General features: G+C 60.4%; 2 protein-coding genes across 3 annotated transcripts; one reads left to right on the top strand and one right to left on the bottom strand.

Moving 5' to 3' along the window:
- Positions 1-549: 549 nt before the first annotated feature.
- On the bottom strand, positions 550-11,877 carry PRKCSH (PRKCSH beta subunit of glucosidase II). The gene is given in 19 exon segments (XM_073887614.1): positions 550-869; positions 995-1,158; positions 1,248-1,347; positions 1,443-1,517; positions 1,675-1,764; positions 2,056-2,125; positions 2,579-2,657; positions 2,659-2,679; positions 2,774-2,956; positions 3,245-3,331; positions 4,025-4,103; positions 4,723-4,807; positions 7,449-7,578; positions 9,073-9,190; positions 10,070-10,127; positions 10,223-10,318; positions 10,898-11,014; positions 11,213-11,365; positions 11,746-11,877. Coding segments are annotated over 17 exon segments (1,611 nt in total). The 5' UTR covers positions 11,289-11,365; positions 11,746-11,877; the 3' UTR covers positions 550-869; positions 995-1,011.
- A 70-nt stretch (positions 11,878-11,947) lies between these two features.
- On the top strand, positions 11,948-20,875 carry ODAD3 (outer dynein arm docking complex subunit 3). 2 transcript variants are annotated; one of them, XM_073887613.1, is made up of 13 exons: positions 11,948-12,052; positions 13,941-14,062; positions 14,183-14,260; positions 16,213-16,383; positions 16,478-16,579; positions 16,688-16,813; positions 17,025-17,147; positions 17,682-17,831; positions 18,781-18,941; positions 19,035-19,191; positions 19,766-19,921; positions 20,397-20,481; positions 20,675-20,875. In XM_073887613.1, exons 1-13 carry the CDS (start codon positions 11,995-11,997, stop codon positions 20,791-20,793), a joined length of 1,608 nt encoding a protein of 535 aa, XP_073743714.1. In that variant the 5' UTR covers positions 11,948-11,994; the 3' UTR covers positions 20,794-20,875. The 2 variants fall into 2 exon arrangements, with proteins under 2 accessions (XP_073743714.1, XP_073743713.1); XM_073887612.1 differs by having other exon boundaries at positions 11,948-12,906.
- Positions 20,876-20,962: the final 87 nt, after the last annotated feature.

Below are 20,962 nucleotides of genomic sequence, written 5' to 3'. Positions count from 1 at the left end.
ACCCAACAGGAACACTTTGCGTTGCGTTTAGACTATTTATTACCGGGATTACAGGCCTGGCCGCGGTAACAGACTTTTACATGGAATTGTTTAATTATTTGTACTTTTCATGCCAGAAAATAAAAGTTCAGAATCTTATGGTCTCAGCTGTCTGTGCCGGCAGGTGGGGAGCTTCGGGAGTGTGTCATTGGCCCGAGCTCTGTGGCCACACCTAGGCTGCTGTCCCTCGCTGGGCCTGGCTCTCACCTGGAGCCCCGGGGCCTCCCCACAACACAACTGGGACTCAGGATGGGTGGGCAACTGGTGTGGGCAGAAACCCAGATGCCAGGGGCCTGGAGTCCGTCTGCCCTGTGGTGCTGGACTTCTCTCTGTGGCCCATGAGGCAGCTCAGATGTGAATCAGGCTCTGGTGAGACCCCAGCTGTGGAGCCAGCCTGATGGGGGACAAGGTCTGGGCACCATCTGCAGAAAGCCGCTTCTCCTGAATTCCACCCTTGGCCCATCCCTGGCCCCGTTTACACCTGAGCAAAGGAAGGCAGACAGAGCCTGGTTGGGGGGGGATGGTGTTTATTGTTTTGAGGTCATAGGTCAAGTCACTCATCCCCATCAGGAAGAGAGGCAGACACCCTGGGCGGGGCCGGGGCGCCCAGGGCGGGCGAACTCTTGTATTCCACCTTTGGAGACCGCCGGGGCCTGGGAACGTGGCCGTGCCACCCCCGGCAGGTCACGGAGCTCCACACGGCTCCTGCCCCCATGGGAAGGCTGAACACACCGGGGGGGGGGGGGGGGGGGGGGGGGGGGGGGGGGGGGGGGCACGGGGGGGGGGGGGGGGGGGGGGCACCGCCGGGGAGATCTCCATGCCTTGAGGTTCTGGAGCCAGAGAAAGACCAAATGAGAAGACGGAGACGGAGGCGGACGGGTGCGGACAGAAGTGTTCCGCAGACCCTGCTGGCTGCAGCCCCGAGTCGAGGAGGGCACCTCAGCTCCCTGCCCACCTGGGCGCCCAGCCGGGCTAGAGCTCGTCGTGGTCACCGTCTGCAGGCGTGTCGGGCGGCGGCTCCGGGCAGGCGGCCGGCGTCATCAGCTCCATGAGGTACTCGCAGCGGCTGGGCTCCGTGGTGCTGGTCACCACGGTCTCCTTGCCACACAGCAGGCGCACCTGGGATGGGCAGGCAGGGGCTCAGGTGGGCTCAGGTGGGCCTGGGTCCCCACAACACCTGCCCCCCACACCCCCCCCCCGGCACTCACAGTGGTGGAGCGGTTGGGGCCCTGCCAGCAGCCCGTTCCCTGCTCGTACTTCATGGCGCTGAACTTGTCGTGGTCAGGGCCAGCCCACGAGCCCCAGGTGCTGCAGGAGACGGGGTGCTTAGGGTGGGGGGGGGGGGGGGGGCTGGCGGGGCCTGGGGAGCTGGGGGAGTGGGGGTCCAGTCTAAGCCCACTCACCCAAGGCTGGTGGGGGAGCCGCCGAGCTTGGGTTTCTGAGAGACGAGCTTGAAGGGGCAGAGCCGGTAGACGTACCTGTCACAGGAAGGGGAAGGTGGGCAGGGGACACAGGACCCCAGCCTCCTCCGTGCGCCCACCCCCTCACTCCCCCGTGTCCTCTCCCTGGCCCGGGCAGGGCCCCAGAAGTACGCCCTCCCCGCCCCTGCCCTGCCGGCCCGGTTGGGGGGCGCACTCGTTGGTGGTGAGCTCGTAGCACTGGCTGTACAGGTAGGCAAACTCTCCGTTGGGGCCAAAGTCAAACGAAATCTCCTGCTCCAGGTTCCTGGAAGGGGGGGACCAAGCCGTGAAGGGGCAGCTGGGGATGCCTCAGCCTCATTCAGGACCACACAGGGAGGCCCACTCCAGCCACGGAGGGCCACGGAGGGCCACTCAGGGACTGGGCTCAGGCTCCCCACCGTCTGGGGCCCCTCCCTGCAGGAGCCACCCCTGCCTTACAGAGGCAGCCTCGGCAACTCCCCATCACCACCTTCCCCGGGGAGTCAGCTCCGCAGCAGGCCTCCCGCGTGGCAGGTGGGAATGTGGCCCTGCTGTGGCCGCATACCCACCCCCCTACCTGATGGACTCCTCCATGTCCCTCAAGGACCGCTCAGCCTCCTCAAACTTGTTGCGGGCCTCCTGGGCGGCTGGAGGGGGTGGGCAGGGGGGGAGGAGGTCAGAGGCGCCCCAACCCCCATCCGGGAAGGAGAGGGAGGGGCTGCCGCGGATACACTCTGCTTCCCACAGCTCCCCTGCTCTGAGTGAGGACCGGGCCCAGGAAGGCCCCCGACAGCGCCAGGGCAGAACCCCGCCCCCCCCAGGCTCTCCACCCCAGCGGGAGGAGGATCAGGACTCTTGGGGCCTAGCTGGCTCCTCGCCCGCCGGGGTGGCACAAACAAGCAGCAGCCGGAGGCGGCAGGAGGGTCCCTGGGGCACACCCACCCCCCCCCGGGACGGCCCCAACTCCCCAGGCTCACTCAGGGCCAACGCAAGCCCATCTTGGGAAACAAGTGAGACCCGCTTCGAGGGTCCCTGCAGGTGTGGATCACGGGGAGCACAGATTCGGGCAGGGTCCCCTCCCTCCCCCGCCTCACCCTCACCGTCAATGAAGGCCTGAGTCTGCTCATCGTAGGGCGGCATTTTGTCCTCTTCGGTGGGGCTGGCCGCAGGCTGGGGGGGGGGCCAGAGGGGGCGGGGCCTCCTGGGGGGAGGAGGGGCAGAGTCAGCAAGTGCCCCAGCCCCCACCCCGTCATCCCCCCGCCGTCCCCCCCGCCCCGCGCCCCACAAACACACACCTTGGGCTGCTCCCCCTGCACCTGGGAATCTTCCTCCTCCTCCTCCTCCTCCTCCATCTCTTCCTCCTCCTCCTCCTGCTCCTCCTCCTCGTCCACGGGCCGCAAGGGCGCTGGAGACTGCTCCTCCCTGGGCTCTGTCAGGTCAGGCTCAGAAGGCGCAGGTGGGGGGCTAGTGGGCAGCGCCTGGAGGGTGTGCGGGCAGTAGGTGCCACGGGCTCGGTGGTCCATCCCCACCTCCCCCCCACCTCCCCAGGGACTCAAGTCCAAGCTCACACCATCACCCGGCGGGCAGCCTCAGTGTCTCTGCCCCTCCACCCAGCGGGCAGCTGATAGGGGACCCTCCCCGGAGGGGGCCTGGATGACCCCGCTGGCCAGGATGGCCGTGGGCCGGAAGCAGAGGCAGGTCCTTTGTGAGGCACCTGCGGGGGGCAGGGCAGGGAGGGTACTGCATGTCCCCCCCCCCCCACTGACCTCGGAGCGGTACTTGTCCCTGATGGCAGCCCACACGCGGTCATAGAAGGCAGGGGCATCCGTCTGCACATCTCCCCCGAGCAGGGCCTGTGTGCATGTTGGGGGGCAGCGTCAAGGTCGGCGCCTTCACGTGCCCCACCCCGCCCCGTGTGCCCCAGGCACGCTGGAGCAGGGGGGTGCCCTGACCCGCCCCCCCCCTTAGCCAGACCTGGGCGCTGAGGCGGAGCCGCCCCAAGGGGGCAGCACAGGCCTGTGGGAAAGAGGGCGGGCCCCAGAGGAGGGGAGAAGCGGGGGAGCAGGTAGGGCTAAGGGCCTGAGCAGCCAGGAAGAGAAACCGAGAGACAGAGAGGGAGAGGGAGCTCCAGAGCACAAGCACTGGAGGTGGCCAGGCCCTGGGGAAGAGGCAGAGGCCCAGGCGGGACAGGGAAGGAGCCAGCAGCAGGGAGCCGGCCCCAGCTAGGACAGACAGCCAAGGCCGCCCTCGAGGAGGCCAGAGCAGGGTGGGGGGCACGCACTCGGGGGGGGGCACATGGGGCCAGGTGGGTGGGAAATCTAACCAGGTGCCCCCACGGCACCCGTGTGGGGCCCCCAGGTCCCAAAGGGCAGGGAGGAGAGCTGGACTGCTACCCTCTCGCCTCACCCAGGCAAGGCCCAGTGGCATCAGCCCTGCTGGGCACCCCAGCAGCCCAGGGCCAGCCTGTCCCCCACCCCCTGGCCCTGAGGTCACCCTAGGGCAATGAGACCTCTACAAGTCCCAGGGCAAGCAGAAGGATGGGGTACCTGAGCTTCCCCTTCTGACAGTGCCCCGTCACCGTCGGTGTCCAACTCCGGATGGGTCTGTAGCTCGGTGACCGAGACCCTGCAGGGGCGCAGGGAGAGGTCGGCAGAGCGGTGAGGCCCACTGGCTCTGGGCCCGCTACCTGCTCCCCGCCCCCTTGTCAGGGCCCCTCCCCGGACTCAAAGTGGGAGGGGAGGCAGAAGTTGGGAGAAGGTGAACTCTGGGGTTGGGGTCGGGGCGGGGGGGCCAGTCCCATCTCCTCCCCTGTCCTGATGACTCCACAGCCCTGAAGGGGCTCAAAGGAGAAACAAAGACTCCATGTTCCCGACAGCTCGCCCTCTACTCGGCCATTAGCCTGGGTCAGCCAGCGAGTTCAGGGGCACAGTGGGATTAAAAGGGGTCTGGCTTTTGTCAAAGTGACCCAGGCCACAGAATAGGCTTGGGAAAGGTAATGGAATCCCCCAGCTACCTCACCTGGCTCCTTGCATGTGGGGGGTTCCCTCATCTACCTTCAGGGTCTTTCTGGGCCTACTTTATACCTGAGTAAGCAGGGGCTCAGTAAGGGGACAGCAAGCTAGTCCCAACCAGATATGGTTTGGGACTAGCTAAGGACCCATGCTGAGGAGGTGGGGCTCAGGCACAGGGTAGGGGGAGGTGGGAGGAGGGAACCCCAGGCCCAGGGCAGGATGGGTACACTCACGCCCCATCCATATCGTCGTCCAGCTCCTGGAAGGCGTTGGCCGCCAGCTCCTGTTCCCGCTGGGCCTTGGAGGCGGCCTGCCGCTCTGTGGAGGGGCCGGCTCCGTCACCCGCCACCCTGAGACCTGCCCCGCCCCGCCCCAACACCCCACGTGTCCCACCATGTGCTTGGCCCTGCACTGGGTGCCGAGTCGAGCCACTGAAGAGCACAGACCAGGGACGGGAGCCAGGAGCTGCCAAAGGCTGGCCAGGGTGGGGGCCAAGGAGGAGGCAAGAAGTGCCCGATAGCGGGGAGACCCCGAAGCGGGGAGTTGAGAGGGTCTGCAGACATGGGGGCTGGGGCTCGAGGACACCCTGGGACTTTGGGTTTGAACAAGCAGAGGGGCTCACAGAGACCGTGCAAGGGTGGGCGGGAGATCACGCATAGGTCGGCCACGTCTGGGAGGCCCCCATGTGAAGCAGCCGTGCACCCCAGGTCCGCTCTCCAACACGAAGGTCAGGATGGAGACTGGGGTGGGGTGTGGCCAAGCCAGGAAGGCTTCCTGGGGGCCCAGGGCGGTGCCTCCTCCCCTGGCCTCACCCCCACCTCGTCGGACTGGACGAGAAAGCGGCCACAGCCGACTGAGCTCCTGGTGTACATGGAGGCTCCGCTCAGCCGTCTCCAACGGGACAAGCAGGGTTCCCTCTGCCATGCTGTGCTTCACCCCCAGAGAGCCCGCCACGTCCCAGAGACCCGGCTGGCTGGCCGAAGGGACCTGCCCGCGGTTCCCCGGCTGGGGAAGGGCAGGGCCAGGGGCAGAGACACAGGATGGGTTAGGAAGCTGGCTTCCATCAGGATGAACAGAGAGAAGAGACCTCCCGATTTCCCAGCACTGGAGGGGAAGGCAGAGCTTGGGGACAGCTGTCTGAGTGGCGGGGCCCGAGTGTGCTTCTCGGTGGGGAAGTACTGGCTGGACGCCGCCCGGGAAAGCGGGGGGAGATAACAAAGTCCAGGGTCTCCCAAGAGCAGTGGAGGGTGGAAGCCAGGGTCTAGGGGCAGAAACAGTCTCTGCTGAGGGAAGGAGGGGAGGCTGCAGATGCCGCTGGGGTTCTGGACCGGAGGCCTCCCTGCTCACCCGCCCCCGGGGCCATGAACAGCTTCAGCCTGCCTTCAGGCCCACTTCTCTCCAGCCCTGTGCCCCGCCCCCGTCCCACCCAGACCATCGCTTGCCTGGACCAATGTGGTCAGCTCCTCCCTGGTTTCCTGGTTTCTGTTCCTCCTCTGTTCAGAATCCTCTATGGCTCCCACCTCACTAGGGGTAAAAGCCTAAGTCCCCCCCCACGGTCCCCAAGGCCCCGCCCTGTTCTCTCCCCCACACCCCTCCGATTCTCCTCACTCCCTCCCTCCTGCCACACAGCCTCCTTGCTGGGCCTTAAAAACCAGACATGAGGGGGCACCTGGGTGGCTCAGTTGCTAAGCGTCTGCCTTCGGCTCAGGTCATGGTCCCAGGGTCCTGGGATCAAGCCCCGCATCGGGCTCCCTGCTCTGCGGGAAGCCTGCTTCTCCCTCTCCCACTCCCCCTGCTTGTGTTCCCTCTCTTGCTGTGTCTCTCTCTCTGTCAAATAATAAATAAAATCTTAAAAAAAAAACAACAACAACAACAAGACATGAGGCTGCCTCAGGGCCTTTGCACCTGTGTCCTCTGCTTGGCTCACTCCTTCTCTCAGCAGGTAGGGGCTATCTCCATCTTGTTCAGTGCTAAACTACTGGTACCTGGGATGTGCCTGGCACACAGCAGGCACCCCACGAATGCTGGATGAACTACTGGATTACTGACTTTATGAGAAACCAAGGCAGAGAGAGAAAGGGACAAAGAATGCAGCAGGTGCCCAGGGAGATGGAGGAGATCAGCAGTGTAGACTCAGAGATAGGCTGCCTGACTCCCGGTTACCAGCCCAGGGAGTAGCCAGGGCCACACTTCCAAATCCTTCCTGCAATGCCTGGACCCTTAACTAGTCTCGAGGAGGTTTCTGCCCCACCTCGCCCGTCTAGCCTGCTTCCACACGGTGACCCCCACCGGACAGACTGCCAAGGCTCCCGATTTTCCAGAATGGCAGCACATCCTGCCAAAAGCAAGAAAACGCTGGACAAAGCATAAAAAACCATCTTCAACCAACCAAAGTGATGTAAGTTGCCAGGGCAAAGAGCAATTCAGGAAGGTTAGAGGACATGGAAGCTCCCGGCAAATCCGGAGGTCTGTGTTGACGAGAATTTCTGAGACAAGAGAGAGGGAATCAAAGCCCCAGATGGGGAGAATGGGAAAGCCCCCCCCCCAACTAAGCTGTGACCTCACCCCAGGGTGGCCCCCTTAAGGAGAGGCTGGACCAGAAATCACCCTGCCTGTGCTCACACCTCCACTCCCACTGCCTGACAGGTTGGAGGGGCCTCCAGCCTTCACTCTGGATTCAGGGGATCCCCCAATGGTAGTGTTCCCATGTGGCTGGCAGAAAGAACAGCACCTCCTCTCGGAAAAACAATCACTTCTGCGAGGCTGCAGATTACTCCTACAAATGACTTTCGAATACAATGACCAACGCACAGGCGAAGACAATGAGGCACACAGAGGACTGAGGCACCATGATCGAAAGTCAGCGGACACGAGAGCCAACGGGTGTGAGCCTCGCTCCCGGGGCCAGGTGCTGCCCGGCCGGAAGGCAAGGGCCGGGCCTGGCCACCCCGTGACGTACCCTCCCACCGCTTCTGGTGCTGCTCTTTGGCCTCCTCCTCTGGCTTCTCGGCCTCCTCCTTCACCGTGCGCAGCATCTCCACCTGGTCCTCCAGGGACTTCTTTCCAGCCTGTAGCTCAGCAAGCTTTGCCTGGGTGGGCAAAAGGCAAGGTGCCACCTCTCCTTCTGTTCTGCCTTCTTCCTGGGTGCCATCTCCCTGCCTCTACGCCACAGGGTGGCCACAGGTGACCTTCCCGAAGCACACACCTCCCTGTGGTTCCCCAGAGCTCACCGGGGAGAACCCTGAACACCTCGATGTGGCCGCCCCCCGCCCCGGTCCTGCATAACCAGGCCCACTGCTCCAGCCCCAGCTGTCCCACCACTATCTCGACCCGTAGGCGCCAACTACCCTGACAACACTTAGATTCCCCAAAGGCTCTCTGCCTTCCATTCTTCACACATGCCTTCCCTCTGCCCAGAACACTCTGCATGGCTAACTCTGAATTATCCCACAGATTTCAGCTTAGATAGAGGCCTTCTCTTCCAGAAGCCGTCCCTGCTTCCTGCCCCCACAGCAGGTGGGAGGAGGAGGAAGACTGGGCACGAGTCTCCTCTCTGCCTCATAGCCCCAACCCAAACGACCCTTTTCCCAGGGGCCCTGGGTGTCCCTTTGGCAACTGTCCCTCTCAGTGGACAATGCGCCCTTGAGGCAATTCCAGGTCTGTTTCCAGTCTCACGCCCACCACACCGCAGCTCATTCTGGGCCTCTGTGGATGTTTCAAGAAGGGACGAGTGTGCTGTGTGGATGGGGCCCCCAGCTGAAGGGTCTTAGACCAAGCCCCGCCACGGGAATCATTTTCCTCCTAAGACCTTGGCCCACATCTCAGCCTGGCCTGCTCCCAGGATCCTCCTACTGCCTTCAGGAGGGCAAAACTCACTTGGAGCCAGCCTCACTGCATGGCTCCCTCACTATCTTCTGAATTCAGAAAGGACTTCACTGAGCCTCCCCCCGTGACCTCAAAAGGGGTCTCACCAGCCAGGGCGTGGAGGGGAGAAAGACCCAGAACCTTCCCTGGGCAGAAAAACAGAGCTGAAGCCCTCACGCGGAGAGTCTGGCAGAAGTCCAGGGGCAGTGCTGAGGACTCCGACCCGTCTAACAGCCCAAGGGGGTGGTGGGCAGGGGAGGAAGAAACACATGCCTGGGCACACGACTTCTTCCAGCCCCTGCAGCACTCACCCTATGGAACTAACCCGGCTGCTCTGACAACGTCTTGAGTCCTCCCCCAGAACGGGGAGGTCACATGGTCATCAGCCTCATCTTACAGATGACGGCACCACGGAACCAGCATGCAGAGAGGCGTCCCTCCTGTTCTGGGATGCAGGAGGAGACTCCTCTAAGCCCACTTCAGCAGCCTGCCACCAAGGCCCTGCGCAAGACCTGTGCTGACCACCACCTGGTAACGGCTTAACCAATGACCAAACAGCCAGCGGACGAATGGGTAAACCAAGGCACACACAGGTGGTAACTGGCCCCGGGACTCCACTAGTCACGGGCAGGTGTCAATCCCAACCGGCCTCACCGGCCTATGACTCCAGGCCTCAGGGCCCAGACTGTCCGGGGTTCAGCCCCACGGGGGTCCCTCACCTGCTTCTCCTCCCGAGCCTTCTTCCAGTCCTCGATGAGGATCTTCTTTAGGCGGAACCCCTCTCGCGTGACCTCTGCCATCTGCTGCAGTGTCTCTCTCTCCTTACGGCCCTTCTCCCTGGGGTGGAGCGAACGCACAAGCACCACCGGGGAGGCCCTTAGGGCTCACAGCTCTGCCTCCTCCAAAAGGGCTCAACCTACCTGCTGCCCACCCCATGTGGGGAAACATGGAGCAAACCCCCCTCCCCGCACTTCCTCAGAACCCTTCATCCCTGTCCCTGAGAGAAGGGACAGCAGTCAGAGTTCGCTCGCTGTAGGGATCTAAGAGAGGGGCTAGGGAATGCTCGGATGTGGGGCTAGAAGTTGGCTCCCAAAGGAGAAAGAAAAGCACAGAAATCACAGTCCTAGACGAGAAGGCCATCTGATGGATAACTGTGTGGCCCTTGACCTGCCCTGTACCTAAAAAATCTCCCATCAGGTGAGTTTACAAAAGTACTAGGATTTTCAGCTTCTCTGAAAAACGAATCTAGCTTGGCCACCTGTCTTTGACCGCCTGGAGTCAAAGGGCAGGTGTTCCTTTAGATGCCACAATGCTCACCGCTCCCTACTGCCTCATGCTCAGCTGCCTTCTGCTGTTTATACCACCTGCCTGGGGGCATTTCAGTTTTCAGGTCCTGCCGCAAGGGCGGAGCAATTCAAAGATCGGAGTCTCGAGTTAAGACAGGCCTGGGTTCAAGTCCTGGCTCCGCTCTGTCCTAACTGGGGGAACCTTGGGGAAAGTCACTTTTTATTCTAAACTTGACTTTCCTCCTCCGCCGAATTGGAAAACAACGGTGCCTGCTTCTGGGCCAGCGATGGAGTGGCCATGTGGTGTTCGTTCACAAGGCACTGGCAGAGTGAGCACTCGACAGACAAGAGAAGAGAGGGGCTTGGTTCACTGGGTGGGGCGAGGCAAGGTCAGGGGCGTGGGGGCGGGGGGGGGGACACAGCCACACACTTGCAGGTGTTCTCACAGACGATCCCGCTGTTGTATTCATCGGTCCCATCACAGCAGTCTGAGAGCAGAAGCAGGGATGGATCAGACCCGGTGGTGGCTCCTCCCTACCCCCCCCACAGCCTATTTCCCCACCCCCCACGTGATTTCACTCACCACAGACCCCATCGTTGACCCATCTGGAGGAGATGTACAAGGGCTTGTAGCCGGTGTTGGTGCAGTGGAAGCTGCCGTTGGGACAGGCGGCCGTACCTGCAGGAGGAAGAGTTTTCAGGGTGACCTCAGGCTAACCCATCACACCCACCCACGGACAAATCTCCCCGACGCGCATGCACATAGACAGCCCGTGAGGCCCACCAGGGCAGAGAAAGGGAAGGAAGGGCAGCTGCACACTCAGGGCCTGAAATAAATCTCTCCAACGTTCTCTCCTGCCTCTCCACACCAAGGCCCTCGGAACAGGGCCCGGCCGACTGCTCCATCCCTTGCCTCCACTTCTGTCTTTGTCTGCCCTTCGACCGCACCTTCTCTCCCATCTCTGAGTATTTGCACCTGAGGGCACCTCCATTTTTAGCACACTTCAGGGTTCAGTGGAGCCCTCACTTCCTGACCCCCAGGCTGGGTTCCCCCAGCAGCTGGTGAGCCCTCCTCACCAAACCACTGGCTTCTATGCCTGCTTCCCCCCCCCATTCAACAGGGAGCCATGTGAGGGCAGGACTGGGTCTGTCTTGGTCACCACCACACGGGCTGGCATTGCCCCGGCACTCAAAAAACCTCGAATAAATGAATGAATGAGTGAATGAAGAATGAATGAATGAACCAACCGAGACTCACCTGGCTCATCTGAGCCATCCTTGCAGTCACAGTAGTCATCATTGACCTGATCAAAAGGGATGGTGGCAGAGCCGTCCAGGCAAGTGAAAGGCTTGGACTCGTCATAGAAGTGATGGTCTGGGACGGAGGTAAGGGGCTCAGTCCAAGGCAAGAAGAGACCCTCGCAGCCCTCACCCAGCAGCTGAGCATTGCCACCTTCCCTACCCAGAGGCCCGGAAACTGAGGCAGAAGGCTCAAAGTATCTATCCCAGGGGCCAAGTCGGGCCCTCCCACACCCTTTCCCCACCTCCAGCCACCTCCAGCTGGCGGACTCACTGGTGAGGGAGACGCCCCGGGGCCTCTTGACCTCCACGGCCCAGCACAGGGGCAGCAGCACCACGAGCAGTAACATCCCGCAGAAGCTCGCAGGCCGGAAACGGGTTCTGGGGGTAGGAAGCCGGCTGCGGGGAGAGGGGCTGTGCACCCACGCTGCGGCAAGAAAGGGATGGCGGGTCAGTGGGAGAGGGCTACTTCCAGCCAAAGGAAGTCACCTCTTCCTCCAGCCAACTGGACTCCTCCATCGCTTCCGGGCAATGGGGGCTCACTCTGCTTCCGACATCGGGGGGTGGGCGGCGGAGGGGGGCTCTCCCCAATCTTGCCCAGAGGGAGGCTCACTTTGCTCATATCAATGGGGGGAAGCTCAACCCCTCCGCTGGGTGGGGGGGGGGGGGGGGGGTGGTGACCTATCCAATTCCCGCCAATTGGCCGAAGGGGTTAACAGTCTCCCATTCTACCGGCGAACACCCTTCAGCTGCCCCCAATAAGAAACTGGGGTGACCACCCCCCCCGCGCGTTAATTCACCACCTACACGAGGCCGGGGCAAAGGTCAAAATCCACCGCGCCCCCCAGCCCAGCAGCCAACCGCTCCTCCAGAAAAAAGAAAGCGGAAATATGTGGGATCCGTCACTTCCGGCATCACGCCGCGCGTGCGGAGCGGCGACCCAAGGGTGCCATGTTGGGAGTGGCAAATGGGGGAGGGGGTGGGCGGGAACCCAGGCGGCCATCTTGGATAGGACTGTGAAGCCCTGGAGGGGATCGTTCTGATGGTTCGCGCTTAATGGCGGCGCTCGGTTCCTCCATCTTGGGAGTGGCAGGCTCAGCAGCCGGAAAAGAAGGTTCCTGAAAAATGCCCTGGAAACCCAGCGGAGTGGTGGGGGTGTTGGGGCGGTGCTTTAAAAAAAAAAAAAGTAGGGGGTGCCTGGCTGCTTCAGTCCAGGAGCGGGACTCTTGATCTTGGGGTTGCGGGTTCGAGCCCCATATTGGGTGTAGAGGTTACTCAAAAATAAAATCTTAAAAAAAAGTAGGGGCGCCTGGCTGGTTCCGACTTAGACCGTGTGACTCGTGATCTCAGTATTGTGGGTTCCAACCCCACCTCGGGTGTAGAGGTTACTCAAAAATAAAATAAAAAAAAAAGATGAGCACGTGACTCCAAAGTGCCCTCCTCCCAATATCCAGCAGAGAGGCTTGGCCAGCCCGCAATTGGGCCGCCCCTCTGCCCAGCGTTAGCCAATGAAAGCGGTGGTGTGGAACGCGGGTGGTTTCCATGGGAGCCCTGGAAGAAGGAGGGGTCAGAGGTTACCCAGCAACCGGGAGATGCTGCGAGGCCCCGCCAAGCGGTCGGAAAGTGCATTCTCGCAGAACCCGGGGAATCCGCGCTGACGGATCCAGGACAGAGGCAATTGCTATTTGCCACCCTAATCCCTAGGGACCCTAGGCCCCAACCCAGTCATGACGTCTCCCCTGTGCTGGGCGGCCTCCACCAACATCCCGACTTCTCAGGACCAGGTTTCAACCTCCACCAAGGTCAAGGGCAGTCAGACTAAGGCTCAGCACCACCACTCCCAAGTGAAGGGTGTGGCCCGGGCCTGGCTCCCACTGCATTCCAAGGCTGGACACCTCCATGCTCGCAAGGGGAAGTCCGCCGTGCACACGCAGGTGGCAGAGTTACAAAGGAAGATTCAGCTGTTGGGTAAGATGTCTTGAAAGGGCACAAAGAATCAGGACAGGGGTCAACGGTGTCCTTCCAGCCCTCCGACCCCAGGCACGGTGGACAAGGGCCTTCCACCGGCCTTCATCCAGGTGACCTGTTTCTGGAGGCAAAAACTCATACTTGTGTGTGGTTTTCCTCATCTCTCTTATGAAATCTCTCCTGGGCTCAGAACCAACTAAACTGTGTTTCATACTTTTGTGTAATTTCAACTCTTCTACCACGCATGGGGGGGGAGGGGTAAAGAGCAGAGATTCTAGAGCCAGATTTTCTGGGTTCAAATCTTGGCTCTGCTCTGTATAAACTGTTTGATCTTAGGGGACTATGAGTAGCCTAATTGCTCTCAGTTTCTCTATTCGTAAAATGGGGATAATAACACTACAATCCCATAGATAGTTGAAATGTATAAAGTGCTTAGAACAGTGACTGGCACATAGTAAAGCACTATAAAGGGCAAACCGATGTTTCTCAATGGAAGAGGGCCATTTTGCTCCCCAGTGGACATTTGGCAATGCTTGCAGACATTTTTGATGGTAACATTGTTGGGGAGGGAGGGGTGTGATACTGGTCTTCTAGTGGGCAGAGGCCAGGGATGCCGCTCAACATCTGACAATTCATGGGATAGCTCAAAACAAATAATTATCCATCCCAAATACCAGTCATGCCAAGGTTGGGAAATTCTGATGTGAACCATTATGAGACCTGTTTCGTTATTACTAGAAAGTAATCTTGCACAGTAGCTGAAGGTATGGGCTCGGGAATCAGACTTCTTGTGGTCTTGAACAATCCAATTAGCCTGAGCCTCATTCTCCTCGTCTGTAAATGGGTATGATATGGATATGTACCTGTTGACATATGGTATTTGAGACCTGGAAAGTTCTTTGTCCAGCACTGAGTATATAATAAATGCTCAAACTGTTGTTATAATATGAAGTCAATGATAACAAAAACAGCTTCCCTCTGGAGAGCCCCCAACCCCCTATGACACTCTGCTTGTGTACCTCGCATGACCGCAGAGGGTGACCGGAAGGCCTTTTACGAGAGCACCCAGTGGAACATCAAGAAGAATCAGGAGACCATCAACCAGCTCCATGAGGAGACCAGGGTGCTGCAAGTACAGCTGACGGACCTGCTCCAGGTGAGGGTGCTGAAGCGGGCGAAGGGTTTCCAGGAGTCAGGGCAGCATCCCCAGGGGGCAGGGCACTGCCTCGGGTCGGGGTAGTCTGGGTGAGCGGTGACTGGGCTCCTCTCCTTGCAGGGGGATGAGAAAGTGGTCCAGGCAGTGATTCGGGAGTGGAAGTCAGAGACGCCATCCCTGAAGAACAGAACAGGACAGGTTTGTGCCACCCCACTCCACTGACCCTCCCCTTTCATTTCCAGCTTGTGTCCCTTCCCCGCTGGACTCCCTGGCTCATCTCACCGTCTCGAATCCTTTCTCCCCACCAGCTGGCGTTCACGTATTCACTCAACTAATCTTTATCACACACTGACTGTGTTAGGCATGGTATTCGGTATTGGTGACTGTGTAGTCAAAAAAAGAAAAGAGAAGAGAAAAAAACAGACCAATCTCCACTGCCCAAACTTCATATCCTAGTGGGGAAAAGAGAATGAAGGAAAACAAAAACACCAAGAACAAATGCAGAAACAAAGGAATTTCCAGTAGTGACGAGAAATGAATAAAGTAGATCGATAGGGGCAGAGGTTTGCATCTTATTTTTTTTAAAGGTTTATTAACTTACTTGAGAGAGAGAGTACACAAGCACGAGCGGGGGGGGAGGTGCAGAGGGAGAGGGGAAGCAGACACCCCACTGAGCAGGGAGCCCGATGTGGGGCTCCATCCCAGGACCCCGAGGTCGTGACCTGAGCCGAAGGCAGACACTCAACCAACTGAGCCACCCAGGCGCCCCAAGGGGTTTGCACTTTAGATTGGGGTGGGAGTGGGGAGTGAGCAAAGCCCCCTCTCTCTAAGAAGTTGATATTTGAGCTGAGAATGAGACAGGCAGGAAATGATTTGAGGAAAAGCGATCCAGGCAGAGGGAACAGCAAGTGCAAAGTCCCTGAGGTAGAAAAAAGGGAGTAGAGTGTTGGAGACACAGGCCTGGCCAGTGTGGCTGGATGGGAGTGCATGAGCGGGGCTCTGTAGGAGATGGGGTCAGGAGGGTCAGCAAGGGGGCACTTGGGTGGCTCAATGGGTTAAGCCTCTGACTACAGTTCAGGTCAGGATCTCGGGGTCCTAGAGTTGAGCTCTGCATCGAGCCCTGGAGTCTGCTTGTCCCTCTGCCCCTCCCACTCATGCTCTCTTTCTCAAATAAATAAATACAATCTTTAATTAAAAAAAAAGAGGGGCGCCTGGGTGGCTCAGTTGGTTAAGCGTCTGCCTTCGGCTCAGGTCATGATCCTGGAGTCCTGGGATCGAGTCCCACATCGGGCTCCCTGCTCAGCAGGGAGTCTGCTTCTCCCTCTGACCCTCTTCCCTCTCGTGCTCTCTCTCTCTCATTCTCTCTCTCTCTCTCTTAAATAAATAAATAAAATCTTTAAAAAAAAAAAAAAAAGAGGGTCAGCAGGGGCTGAACCTTCCAGCAGGCTTAGCTGGCCAAGACGAAGAGTTCAGATTTTATGACGTGAAGTGTGAGGAAGAAGTGGGAAGTCAGGTGGAGGTCCTCCAGGTGAAGATGGTGTTGGCTGCACTAGACAAAAGTGGTGGAAATAGGAAGAACGAGGTAGCTCTGGGAAAAACTTTGAAACGGAACAAAGCATTGCTAACGAATTGGATGTAGGTGGGATGGAAGAAGAAAAGGTGAGGAGGACATCGAGCTTTTGGACTTGAGCACCAGGAAGGATGAAGCTGCTGTGTGCTGGCATGGAGAAGATTCAAGGAGGGTAGACTTGGGGAAAGATCATGGACTCAATTTTGCACATAATGATTTTGAGGTTCCTGTGGAGACGCCTGGAAGGTGGTGTAGATATGGGTATATGAGCCTGTAGTTCCGGACGTTGGGGTGGGGGGTGGGTAAATTTGGATGTTTTCAGCTCTGGTGAGTTTTCAAACCCTGAGCCTAGATAGGTCCATCAAGGGGGTGGGTGTGAACAGGGGTGAGAAGCGCCTGAGGCTGGCCAAGGAAATGGAGAAGGGGCAGCCAGGGTGGAAAATTGGGGATTGGGGCATCAGCCGGGTCAGATGCCGCTGAGCCCAGGGAGATGAGAAACAAGATATGGGAGAAGAAGGGGAGGAAGGCTTAGGTGGGGGGGGGGGGGTTCAGGCTGCCGCTTGGGCTCGCCTCCCTCCAGCAGGCCCTGGAGCACCTGGACCACCGGCTGAGTGAGAAGGTGAAGCAGCTGGACGTGCTGCGGCACCAGGTGGGGGTGCGGCAGAAGTGGCTGGACGAGCTCCAGCTGCGGTACAGCCTCCGCGACCTGGAGATGGCAGAAGCGCAAAATGGCAACACAGAGGTGGCCAAGGTGAGGCGGTTGAGGAGGGGTGGGGGCTGGGGGCGGAGATCCTGGGGAGAATTTGAGAGGGGAGGGGACTCAGCCCAGCCTTGCTTCCCTCTAGACCATGCGGAACCTGGAGAACCGCCTGGAGAAGGCCCGGATGAAGGCGGAAGAGGCCGAACACATTACCAATGTGTACCTGCAACTCAAGGCCTATCTCCAGGTAGGGACCAGGGAGGCTTGGGGGTGGGGTGGAGGCCAGTGGGAGGGCCAGCCTGCCGAGGGACATCGGTCAGAGGCCTGTCCCACCCCCCCCATCCCCATCCCCCAGGAGGAGAGCCTTCACTTGGAAAACCGGCTGGACTTCATGGAGGCCGAGGTGGTGAGGGCAAAACGCGAGCTAGAGGAGCTGCAAGTGGTGAACCAGGAGGCGTTAAACGCCCGGGATATCGCCAAGGTGCCAGCCTGCCAGGCCCTGGGGTTCCTGCCCAGACGCCGTGGTCTCCTCCTGGCCCCAGAATCTGAACCCCAGCTGTCCCCAAGCTCCTCCCGCCTATCTCCCAGGACCCCGCAGCCTGGCCCAGCTGTCTGAAGTTGGGCTGGCTGCTCCGGCCCTGAGCCTCGGTAGGTACCAGCTGGTCCTGCTGTCCTCCCGGCCCTTCCTCCAGAACCAGCTGCAGTATCTGGAGGAGACCGTGTTCCGAGAGCGCAAGAAGCGTGAGCGCTACATAACCGAGTGCAAGAAGCGCGCGGAAGAGAGGAAGCTGCAGAACGAACGCATGGAGCGCAAGGTGGGCGTACCCAGGGGTGCCGGGGTGCAACTCCAGCCCGCCGCAGCCGAGACCTGGCCCTGCCGGTCTGGCCGCACCCCTGCGTCGAGCAATACCCTAGACCTTCCCGGCTCTTAACATTTCTCTGGACTCCGCCCCCACCTCCGCTTGATGCCCAGGGCTCCTCCCCTTCCCTGACCCCGCCCTCCCGCCATCAGTTTTCCTTGTTTGGAGGAGCCTCCAGACCGCCCCTCACTCACCGGACATCCCCATCCATCCCCACCTGATGACCACACCCCCTCCTAAATCTGATCCTGCCTCTAGCCCGCCCCTTACTCGAGGCCACGCCTCCTCCCTTGACCCCGCCTCTTTGTCCTGCCTTGAGGCTGCCCATCGCTGACCAACCCTTTCCTGCTCTCCTGACCCCAAGCCTTTACCCTGGCTCCCCAGGCGGGCCCCCCCCTCCCGGCCCCCTGTCCTGCTACCCCTCTCTGGCCTCTACCCTAAATCCTTGCCTGAGAGCTGACTCCCACCCCGACCTCAACCTGTGAGCAGACCCAGCGTGAGCACATGCTGCTGCAGGCCGACGATTCGACCCAGGACAGCCTGTGCGCCAAAGAGGAGCTGAGGCGGCGCTGGAGCATGTACCAGACTGAGATGCTTTTTGGCAAGGTCAAGGACGCCACCGGCGTGGCCGAAACCCACGTGAGTGCTGCCCTCTAGTTCTGCTCAAACTGAGTCCAGGCCAGTGAAGCCAACACACCCAGCCTCCCCTTTCTGCTGGCTCAGTTCCTCAGCACACAAACCTGCTCTATTCGTAGAAGACACTCCTCCCTCCTCCAGTTATTGCCCCGTTTTTCTGCTGCTCCTCACAGCAAAACCCACACGAGCTGTCTACCCTCGCCATCAGTCCCTCTCCTGTTCCCTCTTATGCAGGTGCTAACTTCCTTGGTGTGTCAGCTCTGTGAGAACTGCGAGTTTGGTCTCTCCTGTGTCTCCAGTCCCTGTAACATGGTCTGGGGCACAGTAGACTGCCCAGTGCCGCTCTCAGACCCTGACAAGCCGGGCCCCTGCCCTGGGTCCTGTGCTTTGCAGCATTTTCCTTGCAATTTGCTAAGACCTTCATGTTTCCCGCTGGCGGATACTGATCCCACTGGAACCCAGTCCAGTTTCTCCCCTTTGGGCACTCTCCCACTGCTACTTCTCCCATAGGGTAACCCCGGACGAGTTCTGGGACTCCGGGCTACGGGGTCATCTGGGGCACTGTGGCCCAGCACCTTTCCCGAAATTGGCCTGGTGGGCAGAGCGCTCCCAAGATTGGCCATATTTCCTCAGTGGGTTGGGCGAGATTCACCGTCACAAGGTGGAGGGCAGGCTGATTTTGGAAAGCAACAATGCTCACTGCTACCCTGCACCACATGACGATTTGGGCTGATTGAAATTCCTTATATGGACAAGGGCCCTGCAAAAATTATGTCGGGGGCTGCACATCCTTGAGGCAGCTCTGAGTCTGACTCCCAGAGTCCCTAAACATCATCACTGCACAGAAGCCAACCAGCTTAGGCCATCTGCCCTGCGTGCCCAGGGGAAAGGAAGAGGGGGTGCACGCAGGCCTGCCCAGGCCTCCCTCTGACTGGGGCTGGGGGGCCTGCAGGCGGTGGTGAGGCGGTTCCTGGCGCAGGGCGACACCTTCACGCATTTGGAGACGCTCAAGAGCGATAACGAGCAGTCGCTGCTCAGGCTGAGGCAAGAGAAGCAGCGGTTGCAGCGCGAGCTGGAAGACCTCAAGTACTCAGGGGAGGCCACGATTGTGAGGTGAGGCCCCGGTGCCCAAGGGAGAGACTGCCCCCCCCACCCTCCCACCCCCGCTCGGAGGCGCTCCAGTGGTGACCTCCCCGCTGCCTGTAGTCAGCAGAAGCTGCAAGCTGAGTTGCAGGAGCGCCTTAAGGCGGAAGAGCAGCGGCGCACTGAGGCACAGGATCAGCTGGAACGTGCCAGGCAGGCGATACAAATGACCAAGGAGGGCCTTGAACACCTGGCCGGCAAGCTGAACCACATCACACTAGTAGGCCTCACCCCCAGGAAGCTCAGCCCAGAGCCTCCCACAGCCCAAGGGGGGTGGGGGGTTCCTGGCCCTACTCAAGGAGACCAACCCTCTGCCCTGTCCAGGATGCCAGAGGCCCGCCTACACTCCTCTCCACCCCATGTCCCTGCGGGGAAACCCCGTTACTTCTCAAGGGGCTCAGGACTTCAGAGACCCTGTTCCAGCTTCACGGAAATGTCCCACCTTGCCTCCTCACTCCAAACCTCAGAGACCCCACTGCAATACTTGGGCGGCCTGAGACAGGCGGAGCCCCACCCTGGCCGCAGCAGAGTCCCATTTCTTCCGAAAGTCATCCCCGAAATGAGTTATTACCCCCTTTCCCCACTAAAACCCTTCGTTCCACCCAGTGTCCTCTGTCTCTAGAGTTCAGAGGCCCCGCCCCACAAGGGATAGCACCAACCCTGTTGGTGGTCCCTCACCTTCGAAAGCCTAGCTCACGGGACGGGGGGCGGGGCGGGGTAAAGTCCCGCCCCCGGTGGAACACGCCCCAGGGGCCCGCCCCCTCCGGGATGACTCGGCTCCGCCCCCGCCGCAGGTGGACGGCCGCTTCGCCGGAAAGGTGCTGGATCCCCAGGCAGCTGACTATCTGCCAGACCTGCTGGGCCTCGTGGAAGAAAAGCTTCTGAAGCTGCAGGCACAACTCGAAAGCCACGACGTGCCAGACATGCTGCGCCATCTCGCCGACCAGGAGGTGCGAGTACAGCCAGAGGGCGGGGCTGAGGATGCCGGGGCTGGGGCAGAAAACCGGGGAGCCGGGGCCACCCCTTGGGAGAGCAGGGAGGCGGCCTATGGGTGGGAAATGAGCTTTAGGGACAACGTGTGAGGTTTGAGGAGCCAGGAGAGCTTCCAGAGGGTCCGCACGGCCAGTGGGCAGGGCTGGGGAGTGTGTGCTGGCAGGAGTGGGGGGTGGGGGGCGGAATCAAGGGGCGGGACCCCAGAGATCAGGGGCGGTCTTACGGGTCAAAGGGGCGGGGCTGGGTATCCGGGTGCGCTCTAAGAACGAGTAATTCAGCTGGCCTCGAGAAAAACTAAACTGGAGGAGTGGGCAGAGGTGTCACGTGGAATCAGGGTCTATCCTAGAATGGGCTAAGGAGGAGGGGATACAGGACTTCCCTGCAGCCTCTACCCCACCCACTCTCTTGGTTCCCGCTCCCTCCCTCCCCCAGTTCTACTCCACCCTGGAGGGGAAACTGCCCGTGCACAACACCCGCATCGCCCTGCCCCTTGCCAGTCTCAAGGACAAGTTCTTCGGTCAGTACGGTCAGGGAGAAGAGGCGGGGCTGGGGGCCCAAGCCAACCGACGGAAAGTGGTCTGAGGCCTGGCGTGGGGCCAGTTTGGGGGGGGGGGCCGAGGTCGGGGCCGGGGGGGGGGGTGGTGGTAAAGGCTGGGAAGGAAAATCTGAGCCAAGAATGGGAACCCGGATCCCCGCATTGCCCTGCGCAGACGAAGAGGAGAGTGAGGACGAAGACAACGACGTGGTGAGCCGTGCGGCGCTTAAGATTCGTTCCCAGAAATTAATCGAATCCCGCAGCAAGAAACGCAGTCGCTCGAAGAAGACCTAGACTCACCCTTGCGTCCACCTGGCGCTTCCGGGCCCCTGCGGAGCTCCCAACCCCTCTGGGTCCAGCCTCAGGCTCACGGGCCCCTTCAAGGGCTAAACGCAGGCGGGACAACGGAGCAGAACGGGCGGTGGCGCCCGGAGTAGAGAAGGGGGCCGGGCCACCGGATGTT

This window comes from Callorhinus ursinus, unplaced genomic scaffold, assembly GCF_003265705.2.
Source record: "Callorhinus ursinus isolate GAN/ISIS: 27379988/994484 unplaced genomic scaffold, GSC_fseal_2.0 scaffold82, whole genome shotgun sequence".
Lineage (NCBI taxonomy): Eukaryota > Metazoa > Chordata > Mammalia > Carnivora > Otariidae > Callorhinus > Callorhinus ursinus.
The sequence above is the reverse complement of the archived record's forward strand: the minus strand, read 5'-3'. Positions and strand labels throughout refer to the sequence as shown.